Genomic DNA, 27,861 nt, shown 5'->3' with positions numbered 1-27,861 from the left:
CTCACAAGCTTCAAGTTCCTGTCTTCAGTTACATATTAAAAATCTTTACCTTTTTGTTCTTGGACAAATATATTTCAAGGTGGTCTGAGTAAAAGAGAACCCCAACTTTAAATGAATGAAACAGCTGTAGTCTCATGTCTCTGTTAAGTTCTCTACCTTGTCAACTACAAAGTGGCGTTTTCCATTGGCACCTGCCATCTAAGCGCTAATATTCTAGTCGACAGTTCAGAAGATTGAAGGTTCGAGTACCTTCACGGTTGCCATAGTAACCGTTGAGTTAAAAAAATGCACAACATGAGAGTTGCAAGTTAAGTTTTATTTGGGGGCAAAATGAGGACTGCGGCCGGGAGATAGCATCCCAGAAAGCTCTGAGAAACTTCTCCAAAGACGCAGGGGGTCAGGTCAGGATATATGTGATTTTGGTGAAGGGGGAGTACATGCAATCAAGCACATATTTTTTACAGAAGGTTTCTGCTACTTTCGTGAAGGTTACTGCTAGTCACGAGGCACACACGTCACCGTGAAGGATTTTAGTGCTTTTCTAGATACGAGGAGATGCAAGAATTGGGCTCATAAAATTGGCTTCTGAAAATATCTAACTAGCGGGCTTCCCTGGTGGCGCAGTAGTTAAGAATATGCCTGCCAAGGCAGAGGACACGGGTTCGAGCCCTGGTCCGGGAAGATCCCACATGCCGCGGAGGAACTACGCCCGTGAGCCACAACTACTGAAGCCCGTGTGCCTAGAGCCCACGCTCTGCAACAAGAGAAGACACCACAGTGAGAAGCCCGTGCACCGCAACAGAGAGTAGCCCCCTGTTCACCACAACTAGAGAAAGCCCATGCACGGCAACGAAGACCCAACGCAGCCAAAAATAAAAATAAATAAAATAAAATTTAAAATATATATATATAACTATCTGAAGACCTGTTCTGCCAGTTTTTCCCAGAGCACACAGTGGCTCATTTCCGCTCTCCACCCTGAGCTCCTTTCAGGGGGTGTTGAAAGTCAGCAGCTGCAGCAGCACATGATCGAATCCTTGTAGAGGCAGACGGCAAGTGCCAATGGGAAATGCCAATAGGTAGTAGACAACCTCTTCTTGGACCACATACCACAAACTGTCTCCTCTCTTTTGAATCATAAATCCTACCCACGGGCTTCCCTGGTGGCACAGTGGTTGAGAGTCTGCCTGCCGATGCAGGGGACACGGGTTCGTGCCCCGGTCCGGGAAGATCCCACATGCCGCGGAGCGGCTGGGCCCGTGAGCCATGGCCGCTGAGCCTGCGCGTCCGGAGCCTGTGCTCCACAACGGGAGAGGCCACAGCAGTGGGAGGCCCGTGTACCACAAAAAAAAAAAAAAAAAAATCCTACCCCTTCTCCTCTGCTTATGCATATGTGTATATACATATATAGTTCTATATATGTAGGAACTATATATATATAGTTCCCTTTGAAAAAGAAAAAAAGTCATAATTAAAAACAACAACAACAAAAAAACTTCCCTTGACCTTACTATCATTTTATTTCATTTTTGGTTACCTAAAACTTCTTCAAGAGCTTCCTATTGCTGTTAGAAGAAAAGCCAAAATCCTTCACATCAAATTCCTTAACCATATAATCTGGTCAGAAATCTGGCCCTGATAGCTTCCCAGCTTCATCTCCCAGCACTCTCCCCTCTGCCTATTAACAGAAAACTAAGTTGGACAAAACTCTACTCATTTTTCAAGTCTTCATTCTTTCACTTAGCGAGATGCTTCCAAGATTCATCCATGTTGTAGCATACGTCAGCACTTGATTTCTTTTTATTGCCAAATAATATTCTGTTGTATGGATATACCATATTTTATTTATCCATCCATTAGCTGGTGTTCATGTGAGTTGTTTACACTTTTTGGCTATTATAAATAATGCTGCTATGAACATCTGTGTACAAGTTTTTGCACAGACATATGTTTTCATTTATCTTGAGTAAATACCTAGGAGTAGAATCGCAGGATCAGACGGTAACTATGTTTAACCATTTGATGAACTGCCAGGCTGTTTTCCAAAGCGGCTGCAACATTTTACATTCCCATCAGTAGAGCGTTAGGGTTCTGACTGCTGCACATCCTCATCAACACTTGCTACTGTCTTTCTTTTTTTGACTATAACCATCCCACTGTGTGTCAAGTGGTCTATCATTGTGGAACCTGCTACTACTCAGCATAAGCGCTTTAAAATTGAAATTCAATAATAATAGGAACCTTATAATCTGTAGTTCCTCTGTCTAGCCACTCACCCGTTCCAGCCAAGCAGACTGGACTCTGTTTCCTACAGACCTCGTGGAGGCTCCTCTCGAGCACTTTTATCAAGCCATGCTCCCTGCATCCTACCTTTCAGCTCAGTTCATTCCTTTCCTCTTAAGATGTGGCTTACATCTCACCTCGTTTGGGAGGCCCTCTCTGACCACTTGTGGCATCACTCTTGCCAACAGCACTTTGGTTTGTATTATTCATAGGCCATGCTACCATGTATACTACTTGCTATCTCTAAAATTAGATTAGCAATCCCCTAACTAGTATTTTATAGACAGGGATACTGCCTTATAATTTCTTGTATTTCTAAAACCTAGAAAAGCACACAGTTGTACAAAATCAAAAAATGTTGGTGAAGAAAAATTAATTTTAAAAAAGGCTTATTTCTTCACTCTGCATTGGAAAACCAACTAATTATTAGTAAATATTAATTACCTTTAAAAATGCTGGAAGCAGCCGCCATTTTTCCTGTGAATCAGAACAATATAAGTATCAGAACTCTGTGCTAGCAATCACAATATTTTCATGAGAAGTTATTTTAATGTACCCAATATGACTCACTTCATCACAGTAAGCAAAAGAAAGTAAATGAAAACAAAAAGAACAATTTTTACATTGCAACCACTTTTATGGAAATCATATATGCGCTGTGTATGTACATGTATACAAACATGTACACACACAAGTATATAAAAACCACAAATTTCTTAAATAGAATATACTTTAATCTCTTCTTGGTGACTCAAGATTCCAAGCACTCTTTATCTTTATTTTATTCTCAGGACACTTCCTGAGTAAGCAGGGTTTGCCAGTTTGAGGAAGGGTGAGTAAGTTTCAGAGAGTCTGGTGTGGAAGCTTGGTCTCTCAACCCAAAGGGAGTTCTTTCTCCCCCCTATTTTTTCTCAACTAGTGCCTGGTCAGAGCTCAGGCTGCAGAAGGATATCACATGGTGTCCATCTCCTACTTTAAATGGCTGCAAACTGCCACACTTCTTGAGTTCTTAGGCCTGCTCTTCACACCTTCCTGAGGTCGTAAACAGCCTACCATGATAAGACTCTTCATGAATGGTATCTAATCTGTTAATGGGAAATCTGAAAAACGGTTAGAACTGAGTCTGAAGTAAGAATACACAGCTTCTGAGTAAGGGCTCCAGGATCATGTAAGACTTCCCAAGAACTGTAAACTTTTTTACTTTGAGTAACAGGAGAAGCATTGGAAGGTTTTGAGCAAAAGAGTGACAAGATGATGTGACTCATTTTAACTGGATCACTCTAGCTGCTGGGGTGAGAACAGGCAAGGTTAGAAGGAGGGAGATCATTTAGGCGTTCACTGCAATACTCCAGGCTGATAACAATATGGGTGGTGAGAAACTGTTGGCTAGGAAACTCAATGTGACGTTAGAGCCAACAGGACTTGACAGTAGATTAGATGGAGACTCTGAGAGAAAGAGGAGTTGAGACTGACACCTTAGAGTTGCCATTTCTGGAGATGAGGAGGATGCTGGATTTCTGGATGCTGTCAGAGCAGCAGGTTTAGGTGTGCAGGGGTCATCAGGAGTTTGGTTGGGGGCATGTTAAGTCTGAGATATCCATTTGTCTATTTGGAGATGCCAAATGGACAACAATATAGGTCTGGAACTTGGGAAGAGAGTGGACTGGAGATCTGAATCAGGGAGAGGTCAGCAAATGGACAGTAGTTAAAGCCGTGCAACAGATGAAATCACCTACAGAGTATATAGGTGGAGAAGAGTTCCATGAAGTGAGATCAAAAACACTCCAACATTTAGAGATGAGGAGCAGAAAGCACATCTAGCAAAGAAGACTGAGGAATGGCCTGAGGGGGAGGCAGACAACCTGGAAAAAGTAAAAACTTTTTTCAAGAAAAAAGGTAGGTGGGGGCAGGGGGTATGTAGAAAATCTCTATACCTTCCTCTCAATTTTGCTGTGAACCTGAAACTACTCTAAAAAAAGTCAAATCTTAAAAACAAAAAAAAAAGAAGTTGAGTCTGGCAAAACTCATCTATGATGATAGAAATCAAAAGGTGTGGTAGGGCACAAACTGAAAAGGGAACTTTGTGGGATGCTGAAAATGTTCTATATCTTGTATGGGGTGCTAGTCATTTGGGTATACATAACTGTCAAATGAACACTTAGTACTCATGCATCTTACTGTATGTAAATCTACAAAGAAGAATGCGAGAAAGATCAGAGAAGACTATATGAGGAGAGTAGAAAGATCTTGAGGAGATCTGGGGTGGGGGTGGGGGGTGGGGAGAAGAAACAGGTTAGAGAAGTAAGCAGTGGCCAGAATGAGAAAAGGACTCATATAAATATGGTAAGGACTTTAGATTTTGCCCTGAGAGCAATGGGCAGACTGCAGAATTTTAACCAAGGGAGCAACGTGATCATATCTGCCTGTTTAAACTGATGGCTCTGGCTACAGAGCAGAGAACAGACTGTTGGAATGGGACAAGTCAGGAGCCTAGGAAATAAGAGATGACAGTGGTTCAGACTTGGAGAACAGAAGAAATGAAGTTTCAGAATTGAGTAAATTTTGTAGTTGGGGGCCCTTAAGATGGGACGGTGGATTAGATGCAGAGGACCAGGAAAAGGAACTGTTATTCCTAAATCAGAAGACTGGAAATGTAGTACTGGTCCTTTCACAGCTGTGCAAATTCAGACAAGAAACAGAAATCCTTTAGGCTTATTCCTTCAGCTCTCTGGAGAAGCAGTCCAGTCAGCAGTTAAGGATGAGGGCTCTGGAGTCTGACTGCCAGGGTCCAAAATACAGATCAGCCATTTAACAGCCTTCTGAAACTGGGTGAGTTACTTAACCTCTCTGGGCCTTAAAAATCTTCATTGGCAAAAAAATGGGGCAAAAATATTACTTGCTTCAGATGATTAAATAACATAATGCTCGTTAGGCTTGAACAGAGCTGGCACATACGTGGTCAGTAAATGCTGGCTCTTAAATAGCTGTTCAAGAGCTAAAAATTCAGATCAACTATACTCCAATATAAAAAAAAAGTTAAAAATCCAGTATTGTCCAATGAAGATCAGCAGTGTATTGCAGGCACTCACAGATTGAATCTAACAGACTGATTGTAATTCCTTTATTTGCCGAATAATTATTAAAGAAATAGATTTACTGATCCTGTCGGCCATTCTCCTCCTTAAACTTGTCAATGGCATCCCAGGCCTCCTTTAGATGTCTAACAAAACCTTTCATAATCAGGACCCTTATCTGTCGCCCTTGATCTCTCCTCTACTTTTCTTCACTCCAGTACTACTGGATTTGTTTTAATTCCTTAAAAACACATGGTCTTGCCTCCAGGCTTCCAGTGTCCTGTTCCCTCTACCTGAATCTCTCCCTTGACTATTTCTCCACTTCCCATCCCATGCCAACTAAGATTTTGAGGCCCAGAGAAGTTATATGTACCTTTCCAGAAAATAAAATTACGTCAACATCTGAACTTCATTAGGCAGCTCACTGTAGGGCAGTTATCCTTAACTTCTGAGAATCTGATGAAAGCTACGGGGCTACTCCCCCGAAAACACCTAGGCAAAATTTGGAGTGAATTTTCTCGGCGTTTAAAATACTCCTGCAGCCCAAACTTGAGTTCCCGGTGAAAAGGAGAAATTACTAGCCTGGGATTCAGACGATCTGGTTTTCCCACCACAGCCAGCTGTGGGACCTCACCAAAGTGGCCTAAGCTCCCTGGACCTCCTCATCCCTTATAAGCCGTCAAAGATGCAATACGTCCCCCCAAGGTGGGCGAGAGTCAGTCCTCCCCTGACAACACACAAACACTGGAATGCGTCCAACCCGAGCCGTGAGCGGAGCCGCTGAGTCTGCGCGGCGGCCTACATCTCCCCTCAGCTTTACCCTTGCACGCACAAGCGGTGGCCGGCTCTGGAGAGGACTCGCGCGCGGAGCCCCGAGCACGCGCGCAAGTCCTGAGCATGCGTGGAAGACGCGGCCCGCCCCCCTCCGCGGCCAGAGCTCTCGGGGCAACGCCTCCCGGGGACGCATGTCAGCCTCTCTTCCGTTCCACGCGTGCCCTGCCCTCACCTCTACAGTCGGGATCGGCGCAGCCAGCTGCTCCGGGGTCAAGTTCCCAAACTCCTCCGCAAGCACGTCCATGCTGTTCACGACGAAGGAAGGAGCAAACAGAACCCTCACGCGCGCCTTCGCTGCGCCAGACAAACGACTGTACCCATGGAGAGCGGTGCGCGGTGGTCTAAATAGTCCCCGCCGCGCAACTTAATTGGAGGCGCGGAAGAAAGGTTCCGCCTGCTCTCAGTCAGAACCTGCGGTTGAACCCGGATGTGGCTGAGGCGGAGCTTGGAAACTGCGCCCCCTGGTGTCGCTCGGAAGTCTCGCCTGGGTAATCTTAAACCCCAGCGGACAGATTTTGTCAGTTATCCCACAATCAAGACCAACAACGCGTATTGTCGTTTTAAAAATAATTCAAAGAAAACGGTAAATGGATAATTTGCACAACTTGAGCCACCGAGGCATAGAATTCATTTAATTTAGCTCCAAACTACACATTGTATAGTATGGAAAAAAATAGGAAATTAACCAAATGACTAGTAGGAGGGGATTGGTTAATAAATTAAGGTACATGCGTGTGATGGCCTATTATACAATCATTAAAATGACCACAACGTGAGGAGGAGTTAACTTACCTAGAAAGAAGAGCATAACAGGACAGTAATTAAGATACTGTTATATTCTAAAAGGGCTAGACAGAAGATCCAGGAGTAAATTCCAGCAGAAATTTAGTATGAAAAGATGACATTTTAAATCAGCAGGGGAAGATGGCTTACCCAAAAAATGATGTTGGACAAAAGGGAGGGGATATGGAAACATGTATATGTATAACTGATTAAATTTATTATAAGGCAAAAAATTTTAAAAAAATGATGTTGGAGCTGCTGATTAGCCATTTAGAAAAAAAATACATCTAAGTAAATCCTGTACGGATTAAATATTTAAATGTTAACGAAACCTTAGAAGAAAATATAAAGTGAATAAATCCATAACATTGAGCTGTGGCCACCTTCAAGGATAGCAATATAGTCAGAAATCATAAAGGAAAATATTCATAGATTGGATAATATAATTCTAGCCATAGTTTTATGATCCCATGGAAATTTTAAAATTTTCTGAACAGATGGTTAAAAATCACCATGAATGGTTTTCAAGAAATACAAGTTGGCAGAAGAGAAAAGATTGGTATCCCTAATTTAAAGTGAACTTACAGGGACTTCCCTGGTGGCGCAGTGGTTAAGAATCTGCCTGCCAGTGCAGGGGACACGGGTTCGATCCCTGGTCTGGGAAGATCCCACGTGCCACGGAGCAACTAAGCCCGTGCACCACAACTACTGAGTCTCTGCTCCAGAGCCTGTGAGCCACAGCTACTGAAACCCACGCGCCTAGAGCCTGTGCTCCGCAACAAGAGAAGCCACCGCAATGAGAAGCCCGCGCTCCCCACTCGCTGCAACTAGAGAAAGCTCACGCGCAGCAATGAAGACCCAACGCAGCCAAAAAATTAAAAAAAAAAAAATAGAGCCTGCCTTGTAGCGGGTTGTGCAGTTATATGAGATCAAAGTGCTTAGGCCATATGGTAAGTAATTATTTTACTACATTCTGAAAGAAAAAAATTATATTCAGTTTCTCTACTATGCCGGCAAGTGCAGCTGCTGGGACAGATTACTAGGTTTCCTTTCTTCTTCATAAAGCCTTGCGATAAATCCCTAGGTCCCTTTGCCTTGAAAGCTGAACAAGGCTAACATACCAAGCTTAGACATGAAAAGATATAGCTTCACTTGAAAAACAGAGAACAAGAGGGTACAAGTTGCTAGTACAAATGTACGTTCTAAAAGGTTAGATTAAATCATGGAGGATAAAGTCATATCTGATTTACTAAATGAAATTAGAACATGTTGGGTGTGTCACTATCCTTTGAAGTTGACAGCAAGGACAATAACTGCAGCCTTCTATGTACCCTTGAATTTCTCTGCCAATGACAATATTGGGCTTAATGAACCACGGTTGTGATATGATTTGACAATTTTTGGTCTTATGTACTTCAGTACTCAATCATCACTTCTCAAAATACTAAAACCTCTTGAAGTGTGAAAGAGATTTAGGACAAATAAATGAGCTATTGTAATGTATTCGTCCACATTATGCTTTAGAGTTTGTAGACAATTACAAATACATTATCTCATTTGATTCTCACAATAGTTCTGCAAGGCAGTCAGGTAGGTTAGGAAATGGATATTCAGGGAGACTAAAAGATTGGCTTGAGGTCATATAGCTATGAAGCAGAAGTGAATTCAAACTCAGGTCCTGTGACTCTCAGTCCCGTGCTACTTTTACTGAAAAATGAGTGGAAAATGTTGGAACCTAATATCCTCAGAGGTAGAACAGGCTGAATTTTAGTTTTAAGAAGGATTCAAGTGAAAAAAATATGTTGCACAAAAGATGGCACTCCCCACGCCCATGGCTTGTCCTGGATTTAGCTTCAAAATCCTCTCAACACAGTGCTCTGGGAGCTAATACTAAAAGATCAGAGCAGACACGTGACCTTAAACTTATTTTCATGGGATTTCCCTGGTGGTCCAGTGGTTAGGACGTTGCGCTTCCAATGCAGGGTTCTCGGATTCGATCCCCGGTAGGGGAACTAAGATCCTGCATGCCCTGTGACATGGCCAAAGTAGGGGCGGGGGGTGTAATCAGGTAATTCCTGCATGGTCTACTAGGCAATGCCCAGCACTTCATTAACGCAAGGACCCAGTAAGTTCTGTTGTTCATTTAAAAAATAAACTTATTTTCATAAAAAGATGATTCATAGGGCTTATTCAAGGAAACTGGAGGGATCTGAGATGGAGACTGTTGCTAATGGTTACCAATACCCAACACCCACGCCCGCCTTTTCTCCTGGGCACCTCGTCCTGACTCCTTTGCAGTTAGATGGGGCCAGATGACCATCTAGCCATCTAGTCATCAACTAACGATCTAGTTAGTTCTGGCCAATGTACCATGAGTAGAAGTGGGTGATCCTTTTCTTTCCCTTATCTTCTGAGTGATTAAGGAGATGCTGAAGGTTTCGGGGACTACTGAGTTCAAGATGGATGGAAGTTGAGTCTCTAAGTGGCTGAATGGAGTAGGGTCCTCGACACACACACCAACCTTCCCTAAACTTTGAACTACAATTTGAGAAATAAGGTTATGCTGAGGCTTTGCTCAGCAGTTCATCTACACACACCAATAAAGGTTGACTTCAGTGACTATGCCCTTCCTGGAATCATCTTTTCGTGTCATTCTTAGAGGTGATACTGGATTGGGGGACCTCTTCACACATTTCTCCCATTCAAGTTTTAAAGACCTCATGAGTGCACATGATAGTGGATTTTTCTCTTTCTGCTCCTTCCTATTTGGAAGAAATCCCTAGTTGGGTGACCTTGGTGGGAACACAGGAGTCTAAGGGTCAGCTACTGTCTTGTTCCATCCCCTGCAAATTAGAGCCTGGGCCCTTGACAGAGATTCTTCCAACTGAATGTTGATATCTGAGACTTTAAATCTTGAGCAAATGAGGCAAAGCAGCAAGGACAATTGAGAAACCAGTCTCTGAATCCAGCTTGGCTGAGGTCCTACGCTTGCAGTGCCTTGGTTCTTCCCATCTTCCAAGCTTAATTCCCCAAGTAAAACAGATTCCATGAGGTACTTAAACCTCTCCAATAAACTCTCTTTCTGCTTCTGTTAGCTAGAGTCCATTTCTACATGGACTCTTGTGCCATGTGTTCATGTGTGAGTGTGTATACACATACTCACACAACACAGAATATTCTAGCACCAACAGCAAGTGTTCTTTGCCAGGGCAATCCTTCCAAAACATAAATTGCTTGTAACCTTCTCCTGTTTCAAAAGATTCAATGGTTATCTCTTTCAGGACAAAACCCTCCCTTCTGAGCATGACATCCCAGAAGCCTTTTACCTTGCTTGTTTCCCCTCTCATCACTTCCCCTCTTCTATAGGCTGGACCCTTGGCTTACCGTTTCTCCACACCATCGTACCCACTGTGCACTTGGCCTCTTGTGCCTTTCCCTTTCTTGGCAAGTTCCTGCCTACCCTTCATGCTCAGGGGTGACCTCCACGAAACACAGTCTGGCAGTATTTCCTCTAACACCACGTGTATGTGTTTTATTGCCCGAATTACACTTTATTGCAATTGTTCACAAGTTTGTCCTTCTTACTAGGTTACAAACTTCTTCAGGACAGTGTCTGTCTAGTCATCTGTGTATCAAAGATCTAGGATACTTCTTGGCACACCATAGATGCTCAATAGCTATTTGTTGACTGAATGAACGAATGAACATGACCTGTTGTCTGTGAGGCTCTGATGATCAGCAGAAGAATCCTTCTAAAACAACTGCAATAAAGACTGTGCAGTATTCCAGCCCTGAGTTACCCAAAGGTGGTTCAGAAAACAAAGAGACACCAGCTATCTTGAAATAATTTTTAATGTTTCAAAATTTAACTAGTGCACACAATACATGTTTTAGCAGAAGAAGAATGAAAGTGTGTGTATGGTGTTTAATAAAATTGACATTACAAAACAAGACCATGTTAAGAAAATTCTCAAAAGTAGAAGTAAACATTTCAGTAAAAACCAAGTAAACAACACGCTAAGGGATAGGATTTTAAAATCCTAATAAATGTAGTTGCCTAAATCCAGACTTCAGACATTGAGATTTACTTTGTCACTTAAAAAAAAAAGGCAGAATGCCCTTCATTTAAAAAAAATGTTTGCACATTGTTTTCCTGCTGGCAACTCAGTATAATCAAGTATATAAGAATACCAGACGGATTCCAATCTGATAATATAAAAGTGTATCACCTGGTCTTCTGGTTAAATATACAGTTCACCTCAGAAAGCAACAAAAAGTTATGCTACACATTACATTTCTATGTCACACCCTCCCTGCTGTCCAGGTCCCAAAGTGAACACAGTTGAAAACTACTTCAACTTAAGAGAAAATGAAAACAAAAATCTACAGCACCTTATGGTTTCTAAGCATAGGAAACAGGCAGAATGGAAATACAGGAAGAGGGAAACAATGGGTGAGACCAATGATGTGCTCTTCAGTAAAATTCCATTTATACACAGCTGCTCAAATGGACAGAATGGCTGATTTATGTACTGGTCATGTGAGAAAAACAACTGGCTTTCAAAATTTCCTCAAATTCTGGCAGATCCCTCCAAAATGTAAAGACCGGAGATAATTTACTCACACAATCATTTCCTAGAACTTTATCAAATAATTAGGTAGCATCATAATGGTGAAGGTCGTGGTGAGGAAGAGGAGGTGAGGAAGAAAGGAGCATTATTTTTTACTTCCTACCCACTCTTCCCCATCAAATTACTAAGGTTCAATGAATCCTCAGAAAACCAAACAATCAAAATGCATTTCATGCAAATAAAGCACTTTCCAGGCTGAGTCCGTCCAAAAGGTAGTGCTTCACTTAACACTTCGGAAGAAGTATGTAATTCCAGGACAGTATGCAGGTTTCTCTAGAATCCTGACAACCAGTGCCAGCTTGGCAAAGTTTAATTTAATGCATAAGAATGGCAAATGATGATGATACTTAGTAGAGCATCTTGGTCACAGCAGGTAAGAATTTAATCAGCGCAGAAGGCATTTGCTAGCACATTATATGGTTAAAAATTCCAAAGTTCAACTATTTCTTTTTCAGACATGAATTTCACTGAGAATGGGGATCTCGTTTTATCAATTTTTCTTCTTCTTACAAGTAAAACAATTCAAACCACTCCTGCCTTATGTAAAAATATTAAAATCTTATATAAACCTTATCAGTGGCCTGAGAAATGCAGGGACATTCACGAAGAGATGTGTGCAAAAACTGTTTCCCTCAGAGAGCAGGATAAGTGAGAAGAATCCACCCTCTAGAATAAAATTTTAGAAGGTGTTTGTCTCTATTTTCACTAAATGAACAAGGGAGGTTTTATCTAAAATTTGTATGTAGCTTTAAAATGTATTTAATACATTGAAATTCTAAACAAATACTGACAATTGGTATCACAAAATGTGATTTGGTATATTTGTAGAATTTGAGGACTTACTACGTAAGCTTCTATTACACATTAATAAAATTTAATTGTACATTTAAAATACGATTATCCCTTACTTTACATCATTTATTCAGAACATCAATCCCCTTGGTTATGTTCACAACTTTCAACCTTTTAAGCAGCTGTACCAAAGTTAAAAAAATCATTAGATTTGATGTGAAATACAACTCCTTATGGGTTGAATGAATAAGCCAGATATATATGCTTAAGAAAACATTTACAAGTATTATATAGGTAATATAATTAATTACAACTTGCTTTCTGTTCATTAAAAACGTCGCTTTTGGACTTGTAGATGATGCACAAACAGGGTCATTACGACGTGCATGTCTTTGCAATGCTAATATTACTGGATTATACAGATTCGGGCTAACGCTGTGCCACAGACAGGACTGAGAACGTGCCGCATCTGAAATGCCACTGATGGAAACAGACTGGGTACCTAAGTGCTGGGCTTCCAGTCTCTTATCCAATGTCAGTTCCTCTTTAGTTAGTAGACGATGAAGCTTCCGCCTTCCCCGTGGCTTCCTCACTGAAGAGCAGCTTTCGAAGTATATTTGCATAAAATGGTCCATACACTTGTTTGTTGAGATTCACAATGTTTGCATATTGCGTGCCTAACACCTCTAGCTCCTGCTGAACGACAGTGAGGCCTCCTGGCACGGCAGGCGTGCATTTTTGAGGGTTTGGCAGACAAAGTAGGCTTTTCATGTATAGCTGGATTCGCTTTTCTGGGGAAAAAGAAGGCATCTTTATCTGTCCCATTATTAAAGCACATGATTTTGAAAAATGAGAACAGTAATTGTGGTAGGTGGATTGCGGCAACATTCTCAGTTCTTGACCTCTCCCTATATTCATGCCCTTTCCAAAGCAGCCTTGCAGCTCTTCCCATCAAAGACTGGAGTCTGTTTCCCCATGCCTTGGAGCAGGGATGGCCTTACGACTTGCTTTGGCCAATGCAGAATGTGGCAGAAGTGCTGGTATGTGAGTTCCGTGTTCAAGAGGCATGGTTTGAACCCACTCTCTCTGCCTACCACCACCATGTAAACAAGCCTGGGCTTGATGAGGGACCATGTTGAGGGAAGCCTAGTTATTCTATCTTAGGCCATCCTAGACCAACCTGTAGCCAACCAACTCCCAAGCACCTGAGAGAGCCCAGGCAAGACCAGCAGAGCTACTCACCCAAGCCACAGCTGACCACAAATGCACGCGTGCGTCCAGCAAGACCAAAAGAACTACCCGGTTGCCCCACAGACTTGTAAGCAATGACAGATGGAGTTTTGGGGTGATTTGTTATGCAGTAATAGCTAGCTAACAAAACATGCATAGCATTTTCAGGGTGGGGTGGGGAATCTTTTACAAAAACTCAACGTCCATAATTTTAGTTATGTATCTTAAAGCTGAGTTTGTAAACTGGCACTGCCAGTTTGGTCCACGTAGTGTTTTTTAAAAATAGAAGTCATTTAAAATGAGGGGATTTCACATAGAAAATCAAATTTTTGGTTCTTCTTGAAAAATCTACAGATCTGGCAAACTTGGGGGCCCAAACCGCTCCATGGCAAGGGTGAACACACATCCGAGTTTTCACAGGACAGTTAAAGTTGACACCTGCTGTCCTGGCATAATTAAAAAGAGCACTCTCAAAAGTGTCCTGGGGTGGAAAATAAATTATATGATCACCCCCCATGTGGGCAACAATCTGGAGTCACTAAGGAAGGGCCACCTCAACTGGCACTGCCACCTTCTCCATTCTTCCTGCTTCAGTGCCTCAATGTATCTGCATTTGAGACGACTTCACAAAAGCACGCAAATGCATAAATAAGTGAAGCTGCAGCAGTATGGGACAAATGGTACTGGACAAGCCTGACATGCCCCAGCCCATGCTGCTCCAAGGATGTTCTCTGGCTTTGGAAACAGAAATCTCACAAATAAGGAAGTTTACTAAGGAAAATACACTCCGTCGAATACAGATAACTATATTGCTGAAACTTATCTCTAAACACTTCTCCCAAAAATCACACGTTTCAGCCAGACCTGACCTAGAACTCAAAGTCCCCAGTGTTCCATGTCCATATCTTAGCCCAAATTGTTTCCTCTTACTAGAATGCCTTTCCACCTCACCTCATCTCTGCCCAAGTTGAGAGCATACTTCAATGCTGATGCTAAAGTCACCTCCTTTCTGTGGCTTTTCCGCAACTGTTACACTATCACCCCGTATTACTGTTACTTGAGAATTTATCTCTCCCTTCTTAGACAGTGGGCTTTCTAAGGGTTAGGGCTATTTTTTTGTCTTATGATATCCCTGGTCTGGCATGTGGCAGGCACATCATAAATGCTGCTTGAATTAAAGTGAGATTGGAATGAAAAAGGTCTATAAAGATAAACCCCAAACTGAAAGCAATGGGAGCCAGAGAGGAATGGGGGCTGGAGAAGGCAGTCAAAGATGACTTGGGCCTTATCCATAATTTGTCCACAAGAGGAAATTATTCATGGATGTATCACTTGTATAATTGAAATTTACTTTTTAAAAATGTAGGTGGCTATTAGCATGCAAATAATTTACACAGCAGGTAATCCATAAATCATTTTTACATGGTTTTGGTATATATTTGAAAAAAAATGGTTTGAAGGAAAACTCCCTCTCTAATTACCTCTTTTAATGGCTAAGAACACAGTGGGAGTTGTAATTCCATTGTAAAGAAACAGCACATCAACTAAGAACAAAAGAAGGCAGACTGTGGGTACCATGAACTACAGGGGAGGAAAGCCAGGGGTAAATTGGAGCCCTTCTGTCCCAGGGATCCCTCTAAGTGCTTAATGTATTCCAGCTCCTCTGCAGGCAGAGAAATAAGAGGAAACTGTCTACTAAATTCCCCGTTAGGCTGACTGCTCGACTCTCAGAAGCCGGGTCTATTTTCATCACAGATATGGTCCAAACACTTTTCACAAGGCTGTTTAAAGAATGAAACTTTTTCAAAACTGTTATTATGCTGACAAGTGGTTCTATCTCCTCTGTGGATGAGTCAGTTTTTAGGCCAAGACTAAGGTGACAGAAGCGTCTGTCCATTTAGGAGCAGCCAAACGGAGCCCCTGCCAAAGACGTGCCCTTGGCTTCCAGAGCCCAGGGAGGGACGCTCAAGTGAGTCATTCAAGTTGCTAGGCAACAATACTTTGAATGAGGTTACAAAATACTTCCAGCTTGCAAAAGAACAGGAAACTTGGACTGGGGAGAGCTGGGTGGAAAAAAGTTGCTTGACTGGATTTTAAGAGGCCACCTCGGGGTGGGGCATCTCCTGGACCCCAGCTTCCCTCTCCCTTGACACTGCAAGTACTTCCCTGATCTAAAGCAAGGGCATGGAGGACACCCAATGCTCTGGCCACCCTGCCAATGAGCGGCAGGGCTCCAGCTTTGACTGTAGTGCCCATTAGAGCAGTTAAGAATATGAGTCAGCGAGGCTCAGGAAGAAGCCATACTCTGCAACCTGCTAGTTATGCGACCTCAGGTGAGCGTTACTTAACTGCTCTAAGTCTCCATGCATTCACCCATTCCACAGATATTTATTAAAGGTCATCTCTGGGCCCAGCATGGTATAGGGAAATGGCAGTGAGCAAATAAGCGCCCCGTCCTCATGAGGCCTGTGCACTAGTGGGGGGTCTCTTGGTACGTGGCAGAGACCGCAGACAGCCTGCCCCTCTTTCTCCGGGGAACACCGTCTTCCAGGTGTTAGCGTTCAGCTGGAGACTACAGGCCATGAGATGCATGTCAGCAGTGAAGGTTACGCAGGGAAGGGCTCAGCCACAGGCAGCTGCTATGCTGTGTGTGTTACTGTTTTCACCCGTCACCCCTCAGCAGCCCACATGCTGCACACCGGACAGCTCTTTTCTTGGGGGTGGGGTTGAAGCCTAGAGCTATTAAGTGGCCTGGGTGGCCTAGATCTCCAGCATCCCGTGTCCCCAGGGATAAGAATGAGAGAAACTATTTAAGAGCCTCAACTAAATAATAACAAGTACTTGTATTCTTAGGGAAGTCAGTGCTGTACTTTGAAAGCTTGCAGATTAGTCCTGGAATGTTAGTATATTCGAATGCCACACTCTTTCCTCTGTCTGGTCCATTCCTCACCCTCTGCAGTAGACACTTGCTTTGTGTCCCACATCACCCTCTTCCCTTCTTAAGGCCACAGCACCCTGATCTTGTTTGGGGGAAAACAATCTCTTCCCTAGTTTCAGACCAGGTGTTACAGGTAAAGCTGACTCACCAGGAATTGAACACATCTCAAGTTTAAGTTTCTTCCCCTCTGGCCACCATGACTGAGTCAACAATGGGACGTGACCACCGTCTGGAGTCAATGAGACTCAATTCTGGGGTCACTGTCTGAGCTAAGAGGGGAGGGAAACTGACTCCTTTTTTTTTTTTTTTTTTGGCTTGACTTAAACACAGAAAGATGTAGGCTGGAGCTGAAGTCATCTTGTTATGTTGGGAAGAGACTATCCGCGGAGACAGCCAGCCCAGAGGAAGGCAGTGCTGAGGGACCAAAGTGGGGAAACCAGCGCCCAGGACATAGTTTAAGCTCTGATTAAGCTGTACCAGAAGCCAATCCCACCCTGCTCTTTTCTGTTATATGAGCAAATACATTCCCTTTTTGCTTAAGCCACTTTAGAAGCTTAGGTTCTCTGTCACAAGCAATAGAAAAAGTCCTAACTGATACATTCTCCCCAACTCACCAATACAACTTGACCTTAAGATATTCATTTTCTTAGCAATCAAGTACAAAAAAAGTCTACCCACTATACCTCTCAGTTCCAGGGTCTTTTCAAGTCTTTGTCTCTCTAAGCCTGACCAACACAGGGGCCTCAGCTCACACAGGTTAGCTCCCAGCAGAGCCCGTGTCTACTTTCTGTGAACATACTGCCAGCTGGTCTGGATTGCTCTATTGATCGAGGAATTTAATATTACTAGCAGCATGATGTTATTTTCTTCATAAAAACCTATCGGCTGGGTAGTAAGGTAGAAGGCTCTGAAACATCCCCCCACTCTGCTACATATATACACAGAAGCAGCAATGAGTCCCAAACCTTCGAAAATATTAATGCTTTCTTCATATTTTCAATATTTATTCACTCACCAAAAGAAGCAGGTAATCTGTTTAAGACTAAACTTTGACCGACATTTAACATTAGCCAAAACCAGCATGGTAAAGCAAATTGGAATAGAAGCAGAAGCCAATAAAAACATGAAGACTCACCAATCAAGGACCAGATAGGATTGTCCTCCTCTTCGATGCTTGAGAATTGACCTACAAGATTAGCTTGAACTTCAGCATTAAGAGCAGGTAAACCTCTCTCCATCAGGGTCTTGTTTACCTCAACACAAGTCTGAACACCGATAGAATTTAGGACTTCCTTCAAGTTAAAGGTCCTACAAAACATGAAACAAAAATCCCATCAGGGATAGTTTTTATTTAGCAAGGTTTTTGTTGTCGTTGTTGTTTTAAAAATATACCAACTTATTTCAAATGTCTGCCAATTTTCCCCTATACAGACAATACTTACCTCTATTAGAATAAGCTTAGAAAATAGTAACTCCTCCCAACCATCCTTTATATGTAGCAGATTTGTAAATGCTTAAAACCACTCAATTCTGTGGGTAACGTTTAAATAGGAAAGCACAGACAGAAAAATGTGGTCCCTGAAGGTAAGTCTGCAACCCCATCTTCAGGCAGGGCTATCAGAAAGGGAAAGAGTAGGTTCTTTAAAAAGTAACCTATTTACTTCTTAAAATAAACCCTCTGGTCTGAGTGGATTCATTCATAGATTTTTTTTTTAATGTGCTTGGAAAATGAGGTACGATCAATTCCTTTATCCATGCCTGAGCAGTAAATCTCTAACACCAATCAAAAACAAGAAATGAAGATATTCAGAAGCCAATACCATAAAGACAAGTTACCTAAAACTCTTGACCTACCATGATGAAAGGCAAGAAACTCCTTCACATTGTTACTTTCAAGTAACTGATCAGTAATCCCAAATATATACAGTCCAGAAAATTGTAAAAAGTAAATTGTAAAAAGTGGTGGGTTATTCAACAGGTAAGGAAAAAGGTGTAATTAGAAACAGCGTTTGTTGGATCCACACTATTGGGGAATGATGATGGAAAATTGCCGCTCACTAGTCAGAAAGGGTCTTTAAGACAACTTTGTGAAAAATGGGAATTAAAGGATAAGAGATGGGGGGATGGGGTGGGGGGAATTAGACAAAACAAAAATATAATCAGATAGGCAGAACAACTATAAAGATGATGACTTAACAACTAAGTAGTTATTAAAAGCTAACGTTTATCAAGCACTTACCGTGTGCCAGACACCTGCCCTAAGTGCTTCACACGAGTCATCTTAAGCTTCCATTAACTCTAAGGTAGGTACAATTATTCCCTTCTTACAAATGAGGAGGTGAGACTCAGAGTGATTCAGGATCTTATTCAATGGTACATAACAAGTTAGTAGCATAGCTAGGATTTAAACCCTGGTTTGTCTGACCCCAAAGCCTGTCCTCTTAGTAACCATTTTGCTATGTGCTTTACATTAATACTTAAGCAGTACTGGGGGTTCACTAAAGGCTTAATAAATTAGAAGTCCTGGAAAATAATGGTTACCCAGTGTGGGAAAATGCTAAGATAAGATCTATTTCAAAACCAGAGCCAGAGCAGGTTTCTTTTTATTATAGGTCTTGGGTCCTGGGATGTGAAATAAAAGAGCCTGGCAAGTTAGCACCAGATCAGTAGGAAGGGCAGGGCCTTGACATAGGCCAGGGTTCAGGCCTTGGCTTGTCCTTTTCTTGGTGTGCACCCCAAGACAAATCGTATTCTCTCTCTGAGCTTCAGGTCAAAATGAGAACTTTGGATGCTATAACCACTTGGGCTTCTTTTGGCTTTTAATATTCTAGGATTTTATCAAGTCATTTATGTGCTAAGTAATGGGCAGGAGGATGGGAGGTTGGGTGTATCTCCCTTCAAAGAGAGGAATAAAGTCCCTGAAAACACCTGAAAGGGGAACCAGCAAGAGGAGCTGACCCATATGAGACCCATGGAAACATCTGGCCATTGGCTAAGACTAGGAATTTTCTAACTTGGACAGGATTCCCAATAGGATGATCTAAATGCAAAATTGAAATGGTATTCTAGTATTCAATGAAGGTTTGATGCTGGGAAATGAATTTGGCAAAAACAAAACTTTCACTGGACTTGCAGAGCATCTCTGAAGGACAGAGATGTCACCACTCTGAAGATTTCACAGAGGCTGAGTCAGTGAAGCTGGTAAACATTTCATGGCAGAAAACCTATGGAGTTGGAACAATTGAATCAGAAAGCCTCTTTGATAGGGCGTTCTAAACACTGAGCATGGTGGATTTCTGCGTTTTGTTGTTTTTTTCCGCAACACTGTCAAAGAAGAGCTTTTGCACACACCCATCCTAAGTGGAAACACTATACTCACCCTGGCACTTGTTATGGAAAAGACCTCTCCTTTCCTATGATGGGACATCTAAGCCTTCAGTGATATTAAAAGAAATTCTAAAAGAAGAAGGTGTGAGCTAAGCTTCTCTTAAAGCACAGTCCTGAATATCACATCCAGATGTCAAGGTTATTCACATTCTCTGAAACACATGCAGACCCTGAATACAAGGCAGAGCAGATAAAAATGCTTGGAACTTACTCTTTGTTCATGCCTTCAAGTAGAACAGCTGAAATCTTTTTTAGCCTGATTGCAAGCTCAGGTAGGCCTTCTGTCATAGCACCCACCATGTTGTTGGTGATTAGGGACAGGCAGGCAATCATTTTCAGTTGATTCAGCTTTTCTGTCAGTTCCTGAAGACGTGCTCCATCTGTCATGAGTGTCTAGCAGGTTTATTTAAAATGTAAAAATAGTAAGGGAAGCTCAATACCATGAACTTGTAAAATAAGCAATGTTACATCCAAACTCCCATTTTTATCTGATTTCAGTAAAGTTATTAAATCACATGCAACACAGACAGACTAGCTGATTCACAGTTTGAACTTAAGAATTAGAATACTGGAAAACTTGAGTGAAGGAAAAAAAAAATCACTCACCTCTGGTAATTCTTTTTTCTGATAATCCCACTGTAACAATTTCAAATAACTATTATTTAGCACCAATGTAGGGCTCAGGCTTGTCTTGGAGCTGTTTTTGGCCCCAGGAGTTAAAGCAGTCTCAGAAAGAGAAAGTAATTCTTCATGTACAGATTCTTTTATCCATTCTGTAGTTTGATCAAGAGCACCTGCAAGTGCAAAGGCCACATATTTGTCCTACAGCTGATGGATTCCTTCATTTGTGCATTCTACATGACAGATGTCAGGTTAGGTGCTGGGCATGAATGACAAGACAGCCATGGCCCTCAAGGAGCTCAGCTTAGAGTCCAGATGGGCAGACAGACCTGTAAGCTCACAATTACAGCAGAATACATTGAATACTAGAAGACACAGCAGGAGTGGAGGGAGGAGAGGCTGTCCAGGACAGACTGTAAGAGGAAGAACTCCATAAGTGACACTTCAGGATACAAGACAAACAGAGGAAAGAGCTGTCACTCCAGGCTAGAAGAAGAGCCCACACAAAGACCCGGAATAGTGAGAAAATATGGTAATTTGGATGCTACAAGCAAATCTGTACTGCTGGTCTATAAAGAACTAGGCGGCAGAGAGAGTGGTAGCAGATGGCATCAGATGGATAGACAGGCCAGCTCACACATGACCTTGAGTCTTGTGCAGAGAAGGTATTTAGATTAAAGGCATTGATGATTAATTAAACATTTTTGGGTTCCAGACCCCTCCTCGGAGTGTCTGAATAGAGCTATGCCTTTCCCAGCATGCTGGTGTGCACACTTTATTTTACTTCAGACCCAGTTCTAAGGTTTCCCCCTAGAAATAAATTGCTTTTTATACCACATTTCTTATAAAATTATGTATTTGGTAGAATTTATAAGGTGGCGATTGCTTAAAAATGCAGACTGAACACAGGTGCAGATTTTTTAAAAAGACCCAGAGAACAAAATAAATAGTCACCCTGAAAACAGGGGTAATTTATGAGCAGCTCCCTTTGCCACACTTAAGCAACACCACCCCCAGAATTTCACAACTTTGTTTCTCCTCAGTTGGCAAATGTTGTTCTTGGTTTTCCCAGTTCTGTTTATAAAGATATAAAAGACTTGCAGTCTTTTATTTAAAAGGTACCCAACAGAAACAGTGGAAACCATCATGGATATAATTACAATATGGTAGTAATAAGCATTTATGCTGCAAGCTTAATCATTTACAGCTGACAGATTTAAAAGCCCATTTCTTTATCTCAAACAAAAGCAACAGTGTAGCATAGAGGTTCTCAATCCTGGCTGATTGTAGAATCACCTGGGGAACTTTAAAACGGAAGAAATGTGATCTTGGGCACTGGCTCTTGGAGATTTTGATTTAATCAGTCTGAGATGGGGCTCAGGCATCTGTGTTTAAACACCCTAGGTGATCCTAATATGTAGCCAGAATTGAGTACAACTGGTAAAGCAGAAAGAGCATGAGTTTAGGGGAAAACATGGGCTTTTCTCTAAGGGATCCGCTGAGATTTCACTCCTACAACCTAGTACACTGACTGTTCTATGTGGCTCCAAAATCGAGGTCAACCCTATGAGGCACTGGTACCCTCGGTTTTTCATATGGAAAAGAGCCTCTCCATTCATTTCTTCAATGACAACTGAGCACCTACTATACACCAGATACTATACCAAGTGCAGAGAATTCAAAGATGAGTAAACATAGTCCCTATACTCAAAAACCTCCGTATCTACCAGGAGAGAGAAACAGAACAATAGGCAATGGTTTTACAGGTGCATTTACCTAAGAATTTCTCAGGGGCAGTGGAGGCCCAAGAGCACTTCCCCACCAATATATGTTCCTGTTTCCTGCCAGGAAGGCTTGGCCTAACCCCGCTGAAACTATCTCTGGTTCTCTCAGTCCATATCCTGCCAGTCCTTAGTGGTCCAGCCTCTTCCTGTGGGAAGCCTTTCTTGATTGTATGGACCCATACTTATCACTGCCTTCTTTTTGTTTTTTATATAAATTTATTTATTAATTTATTTATTATTTTTGGCTGCATTGGGTCTTCATTGCTGCGCACGGGCTTTCTCTAGTTGGTGAGCGGGGGCTACTCTTCGTTGCGGTGCACGGGCTTCTCATTGCAGTGGCTTCTCTTGTTGCAGAGCACGGGCTCCAGGTGCACGGGCTTAGATGCTCAGTGGCATGTGGGATCTTCCTGGACCAGGGCTTGAACCCATGTCCCCTGCACTGGCAGGCGGATTCTTAACCACTGTGCCACCAGGGAAGCCCTATCACTGCCTTCTTGAGGCACATCTGCCTTTGAATTTTTTATCTGGCTGTCATTTCTCTTAAATAGCTGACCTGAAAAACAGCTTCTCTATTATTAAAAAAAATTATTAAATAGTTCATGTGCCTTTAATATTACTAGTGATATGAAAATGAGACTCCTTGAGAGTCCAAGCCTATGACGTTTATTTTTTATATAGCTTTCCCTTGACTTAGCTCATAGCACAACCTGATAGGTGTGTGAGATATCTGGCCTTGTCTTGGCAGACCCCTTTGCGTTGGAAACTAATCAAACGTTTTTCCAGTGGTACTTGTCACTTAGTAGGTTCTCAAAAAGCCTCTGCTCTCTATACCTGGCATGAGAGACGCAGGAGGTTTGCTATTTAATTCACCATCTCTGGAGGTAACCATGGGCTTAAGTACTGACTCAAATAGTCTCCTGGGCTTCCCTGGTGGCGCAGTGGTTGAGAGTCCACCTGCTGATGCAGGGGACGTGGGCTCGTGCCCTGGTCCGGGAGGATCCCATATGCGGCGGAGCGGCTGGGCCCGTGAGCCATGGCCGCTGAGCCTGCGCGTCCGGAGCCTGTGCTCCTCAGCGGGAGAGGCCACAACAGTGAGAGCCCCGCGTACTGCAAAAAAAAAAAAAAAATAGTCTCCTTTAGACTGACAAATTGATTTGGTCCTATATGCCTGAAGATATCCTTCCCTTCAACTGTCATGCAGTAAAATGTTTACTAATACACACTGTGCATGCAAATCAAACTAGAAGACACAGGGTGTTTTAACTCTTTCAGAAAGCAGAGGAGGGAACACTTCCTAATTTATCTTATGAGGGCAGCTTTGCTCTGACACCAAAACCAAGCAATGGCATTATAAGAAAAGAAAATTACAGGGGGACATCATTCATAAATACAGATGTAAAAATCCTTAAGGAAGCATTAGAAAGGCAATAAGATAAAGATAATATACCAGGGCCAAGTGATTGGATAAACATCTCAGGATTGCAAGCTTGGTTTAATACTAGAAAAAAAATCAGTCACTGTAATTTGCCACATTAACACAATCAAGGGGAAGAAAAATATGACCAATTGAGTAAATGTAGAAAAAGCATGTGAACAAATTTAATATGTGACCTATTTAGATAAAAATTCTCAACAGGGCTTCCCTGGTGGCACAGTGGTTGACAGTCTGCCTGCTGATGCAGGGGACACGGGTTCGTGCCCTGGTCCGGGAAGATCTCACATGCCGCAGAGCGGCTAGGCCCGTGAGCCATAGCTGCTGAGCCTGTGCGTCCGGAGCCTGTGCTCCACAACGGGAGAGGCCACAACAGTGAGAGGCCTGGGTACCTCAAAAAAAAAAAAAAATTCTCAACAAACTAGAAATAGAAGAAAACTTCCTTAACCCCCAAAAATGACATCTATGAGAAGCTGCGGCTAACATCATACTTAATGGTCAAACAATAAACATTCTTCTGCTAGAAAAGCAAGGATGCCCTTTCTCATGACTTCTATTCAACATTTGATTGGAGGTCCCAGTCAGTGCAATAAGATAATCCAAAGAAATAAAAGGCAACATGATTGTATATACTATAGAAAAACCTAAGGAATACTCCAAAAAGCTATTAGAATTAATAAGTTAATTTAGCAAGGTCTCAGGATGCAAAGTCGATCCTCAAAAATCAATTATATTTCTATATGCTAGAAAACAAAAAGTTTTATAAAATAGCATTTATAACACCAGAAGAACATAAAATGAGATTAAATTTAACAAAATAGTAGCTTCCCTGGTGGCGCAGTGGTTAAGAATATGCCTGCCAATGCAGGGGACACAGGTTCGATCCCTGGTCTGGGAAGATCCCACATGCCGTGGAGCAACTAAGCCCGTGTGCCACAACTACTAAGCCTGTGCTCTAGAGCCTGTGGCCACAACTACTAAGCCCGCATGCCACAACTACTGAAGTCCGTGCACCTAGAGCCCATGCTCTGCACGCAACAAGAAAAGCCACTGCAATGCGAACCCTGCACACCACAACGAAGAGTAGCCCCCACTCACTGCAAGTAGAGAAACCCCGCGTGCAGCAACGAAGATCCAATGCAGCCAAAAATAAATTAATTAAATAAATTTTAAAAAAATTACAAGACCAGTACACCAAAACTAAAACAATATTGCTGAAATAAATTAAAGATTTAAGTAGAGATATTGAGTTCACAGATCAGTAGACTCAACATTATTAAGATGTCAATTCAACATAATTCCAATCACTAGCCCAGCTGGCTTTTTTGCAGAACGAGATAAACTAATTAAAAAATGCATATGGAATTGCATAAATTCCATATGCATTTTTAGGACCTAAAATAGGCAAAACATTTTGAAAAAGAATGAAGTTGGAAGACTAACACTATCTGACTTCAAGACTTAGCCTCAGTAACCAGGATAGTGTGGTATTAGCTAAGAGTAGAAATATAGATCAATGGAAAAGACTAGAGAGTCTAATAAAAAGGAATGAAGTATTGATATGTGCTACAACATGGGTAAATCTTTAAAACACAATACTAAGTGGAAGAAACCAGATATGAAAAGCTACATATTATATGATTCCATTTATATGAAATGTCCTGAACCGTGAAATCCATAGAGACAGAAAGTAGAACTGTGGTTGTCAAGGGCTAAGGGAAGGGAGGAATGAGGAGATACTGCTAATGAGTTTGGGGTTTATTCTGGAAGCATGAAAATCTTATGGAATTAAGTACTGGTGATGGTTGCATAACATTGTGAAAATACTAAAAAACACTGAATTATATACACTTCTAAAATTTAATTTTATGGTATGTAAATTATGTCTCAATTTAAAAAAAGAATAAAGAGTTCAGAAATAGAATCACAAATGTATGGCCAATTGATTTTCAACAAAAATGCCAAAGCAATTCAAAGGAGAAAAGACAGTCTTTTTCAACAAACAGTTCTAGAACTGGATATATGAATGGAAAATTTTGAACCTTGAAATATATTGCCTTGAAATGATTCATAAGCCTAAAAGTCTAAAACTTCTAGAACATACCAAAAAAATCTTCATGACCTTAAGATATACAAAGATTTTGTAAACAATTCACTAAATGCACAAACCACAGAAGAAAATTTTATTATTTGCACTTCATCAAAATAAAAAACTTATTCTTTTCAAAGGATAGGGCTAAGAGAATGAAAAATGCAAGCCACAGATGGGAAAAAAGTTTCACAACACAAAAATCTGACAAGGGACTTGCTTCCATAATATATAAATAGCTCTTCAAATCAATAATAAGACAACCCAATTTAAAAATGGGCAAAAGATTTGGACACTTCACGTAAGAAGATAAATAAATGTCCATTTAGCATATAAAAAGATGCTAAACATCATTAGTCATCAGGAAAATGTATATTAAAACCACATGAGATACTTTCACATTCTGTATAAATATATATAGGGTAAAATTTAAAAGACTGATAATACCTAGTGTTGGTGAAAATGTAAAGCAGTTGGAACTCTCATACACTGATGGTGAGTATAAAATGGCACAACTACATTGGAAAATAATTGGCCACTTTTTCTAAAATTAACCATATATTTACCATATGACTCAGCCATTCCACTCCTAGGTGTTTATCCAAGAAAATGAAAACACATGCCCACACAAAGACTGGTACACAAATGTTCACAGAAGCTTTATTCATAGTAGCCTAAAACCAGAAACAACACAGATGTCCATCAACAGGTAAATGGATAAATGAGGTGTGTAATCATATAGGATTACAATATAATAGGATAACTTTCAATAATATAAACTATGGATACTCACAACAATATGGATGAATAGCAAAAACCTTATGTTGAGTGAAAGAAGCTAGACAGAAAAGTGAACACACAGTATGATTCCATTTAATATGACGCTCTAAAAGAAGCAAAACTAATCTACATTGATAAAAATTATATCAGTTTTACCTCCATGGGGGGAGGTTGGTTGCAAGGGGCCTGAGGATTCTTTTTGGAGTGACAGAAATGCTTTATTTCTTGTTTCTAGTGGTGGTTACATGGGCATATTCTTCAGTCAAAACTCACAAAACTATACACTTAGAGTTGGCGTGTTTTTATTGTATGTATTGAATGCTTCAATAAAGTTTTTTTAAAAAGATATGGGTTGGCCAACTAAGTCACTGAGTCTAAGGCAAAAACCTAGCAATCAATCTATGTGATAAAGTCACATAAAGCTTTATCAACACAAAACGCACATGTAAATATTTACATTACATAAAAGCCATTGATTGTGCTATTTAGTGCTTCAGAGAATTCAGTCCAGGGAATGCTCTGTGAACTCTGCCAGTTTGGTATGAATGAGTTTAGTATTTGAGCTTTCTGAGATGAATGCATCAAGGGTATCCCTGTATGGATTCATCAAGGAATACAATTCCCATCTCTACCGACTTCTAATATGGTACCTAAGCATGAAATCTGAGTGACCCTTAAAAAGGCAATGACTCTGCATCCTGGACTTGGGGGATGGCCAGGCTAGCTCTTGGTCTGTACAATTCTGAACAGGCACCATTCAATAAACTAGGAGAATGGTGCAGAAGACATGGATGGGAGTCCCTGATGTTGCCCAAAGCTTTAGATGGCCTCTATTTTCAATATTCTGGAAAATACTCAGAGCAAATACCCCAATTTTCAGTTAGAAGAATGTAGTTCTCTTATCCATGACATCCACTCGTTTATGCCGAGCAACACCTCACCTTCCCTTTTTTTCTGGTACTGATTTTGAGAAATCATTTTCCCTCACTCCATGCTTTCTTTTTGTGAACATCAATTAGAGGTCCCATGACCAGGCAACCTCCCTGACCAGGGGTTGGCCTCACTGAGTCATGTGCCCATCAGACTCCTTCCTAGGACTCTGAATGATGACCACAACGTTCAAGGATGGCCCATGTTGAAGTGCACATTAACCATCTGAGGATGGAGCTCGGAACTTTCCCTTGTGTCTTCCTCCCCAGATTC

The 27,861-nt window shown here is 41.5% G+C and overlaps 2 protein-coding genes across 4 annotated transcripts in view; both read right to left on the bottom strand.

Moving 5' to 3' along the window:
• POLR3B (RNA polymerase III subunit B) overlaps positions 1 to 6,581 on the bottom strand; it is a 113,934-nt gene extending 107,353 nt beyond the window's left edge. Inside the window, exons 1-2 of the mRNA XM_082635662.1 lie at positions 6,364 to 6,581; positions 2,728 to 2,760 (exon numbers count right to left, since the gene is read on the bottom strand). Of these exons, the coding sequence (XP_082491788.1) occupies positions 2,728 to 2,760; positions 6,364 to 6,435 (105 nt within the window). The 5' untranslated portion in view covers positions 6,436 to 6,581. The remainder of the gene's footprint in view (positions 1 to 2,727; positions 2,761 to 6,363) is intronic.
• Positions 6,582 to 10,808: 4,227 nt separating this feature from the next.
• The window catches only part of TCP11L2 (t-complex 11 like 2), a 40,849-nt gene continuing 23,796 nt past the window's right edge, over positions 10,809 to 27,861 (bottom strand). For all 3 annotated transcript variants that reach the window (XM_082636880.1, XM_082636881.1, XM_082636882.1), the window contains 4 exons: positions 20,559 to 20,746; positions 20,164 to 20,345; positions 17,701 to 17,873; positions 10,809 to 13,188 (listed from right to left, as the gene is read on the bottom strand). In XM_082636880.1, coding sequence (XP_082493006.1) covers positions 12,944 to 13,188; positions 17,701 to 17,873; positions 20,164 to 20,345; positions 20,559 to 20,746 — 788 coding nt within the window. In that variant the 3' untranslated portion in view covers positions 10,809 to 12,943. The remainder of the gene's footprint in view (positions 13,189 to 17,700; positions 17,874 to 20,163; positions 20,346 to 20,558; positions 20,747 to 27,861) is intronic.

Source organism: Mesoplodon mirus (assembly GCF_964341445.2).
Source record: "Mesoplodon mirus genome assembly, chromosome: 11".
In the NCBI taxonomy this organism is placed as follows: domain Eukaryota; kingdom Metazoa; phylum Chordata; class Mammalia; order Artiodactyla; family Ziphiidae; genus Mesoplodon; species Mesoplodon mirus.
This window is presented reverse-complemented; position numbering and strand designations above follow the sequence as displayed.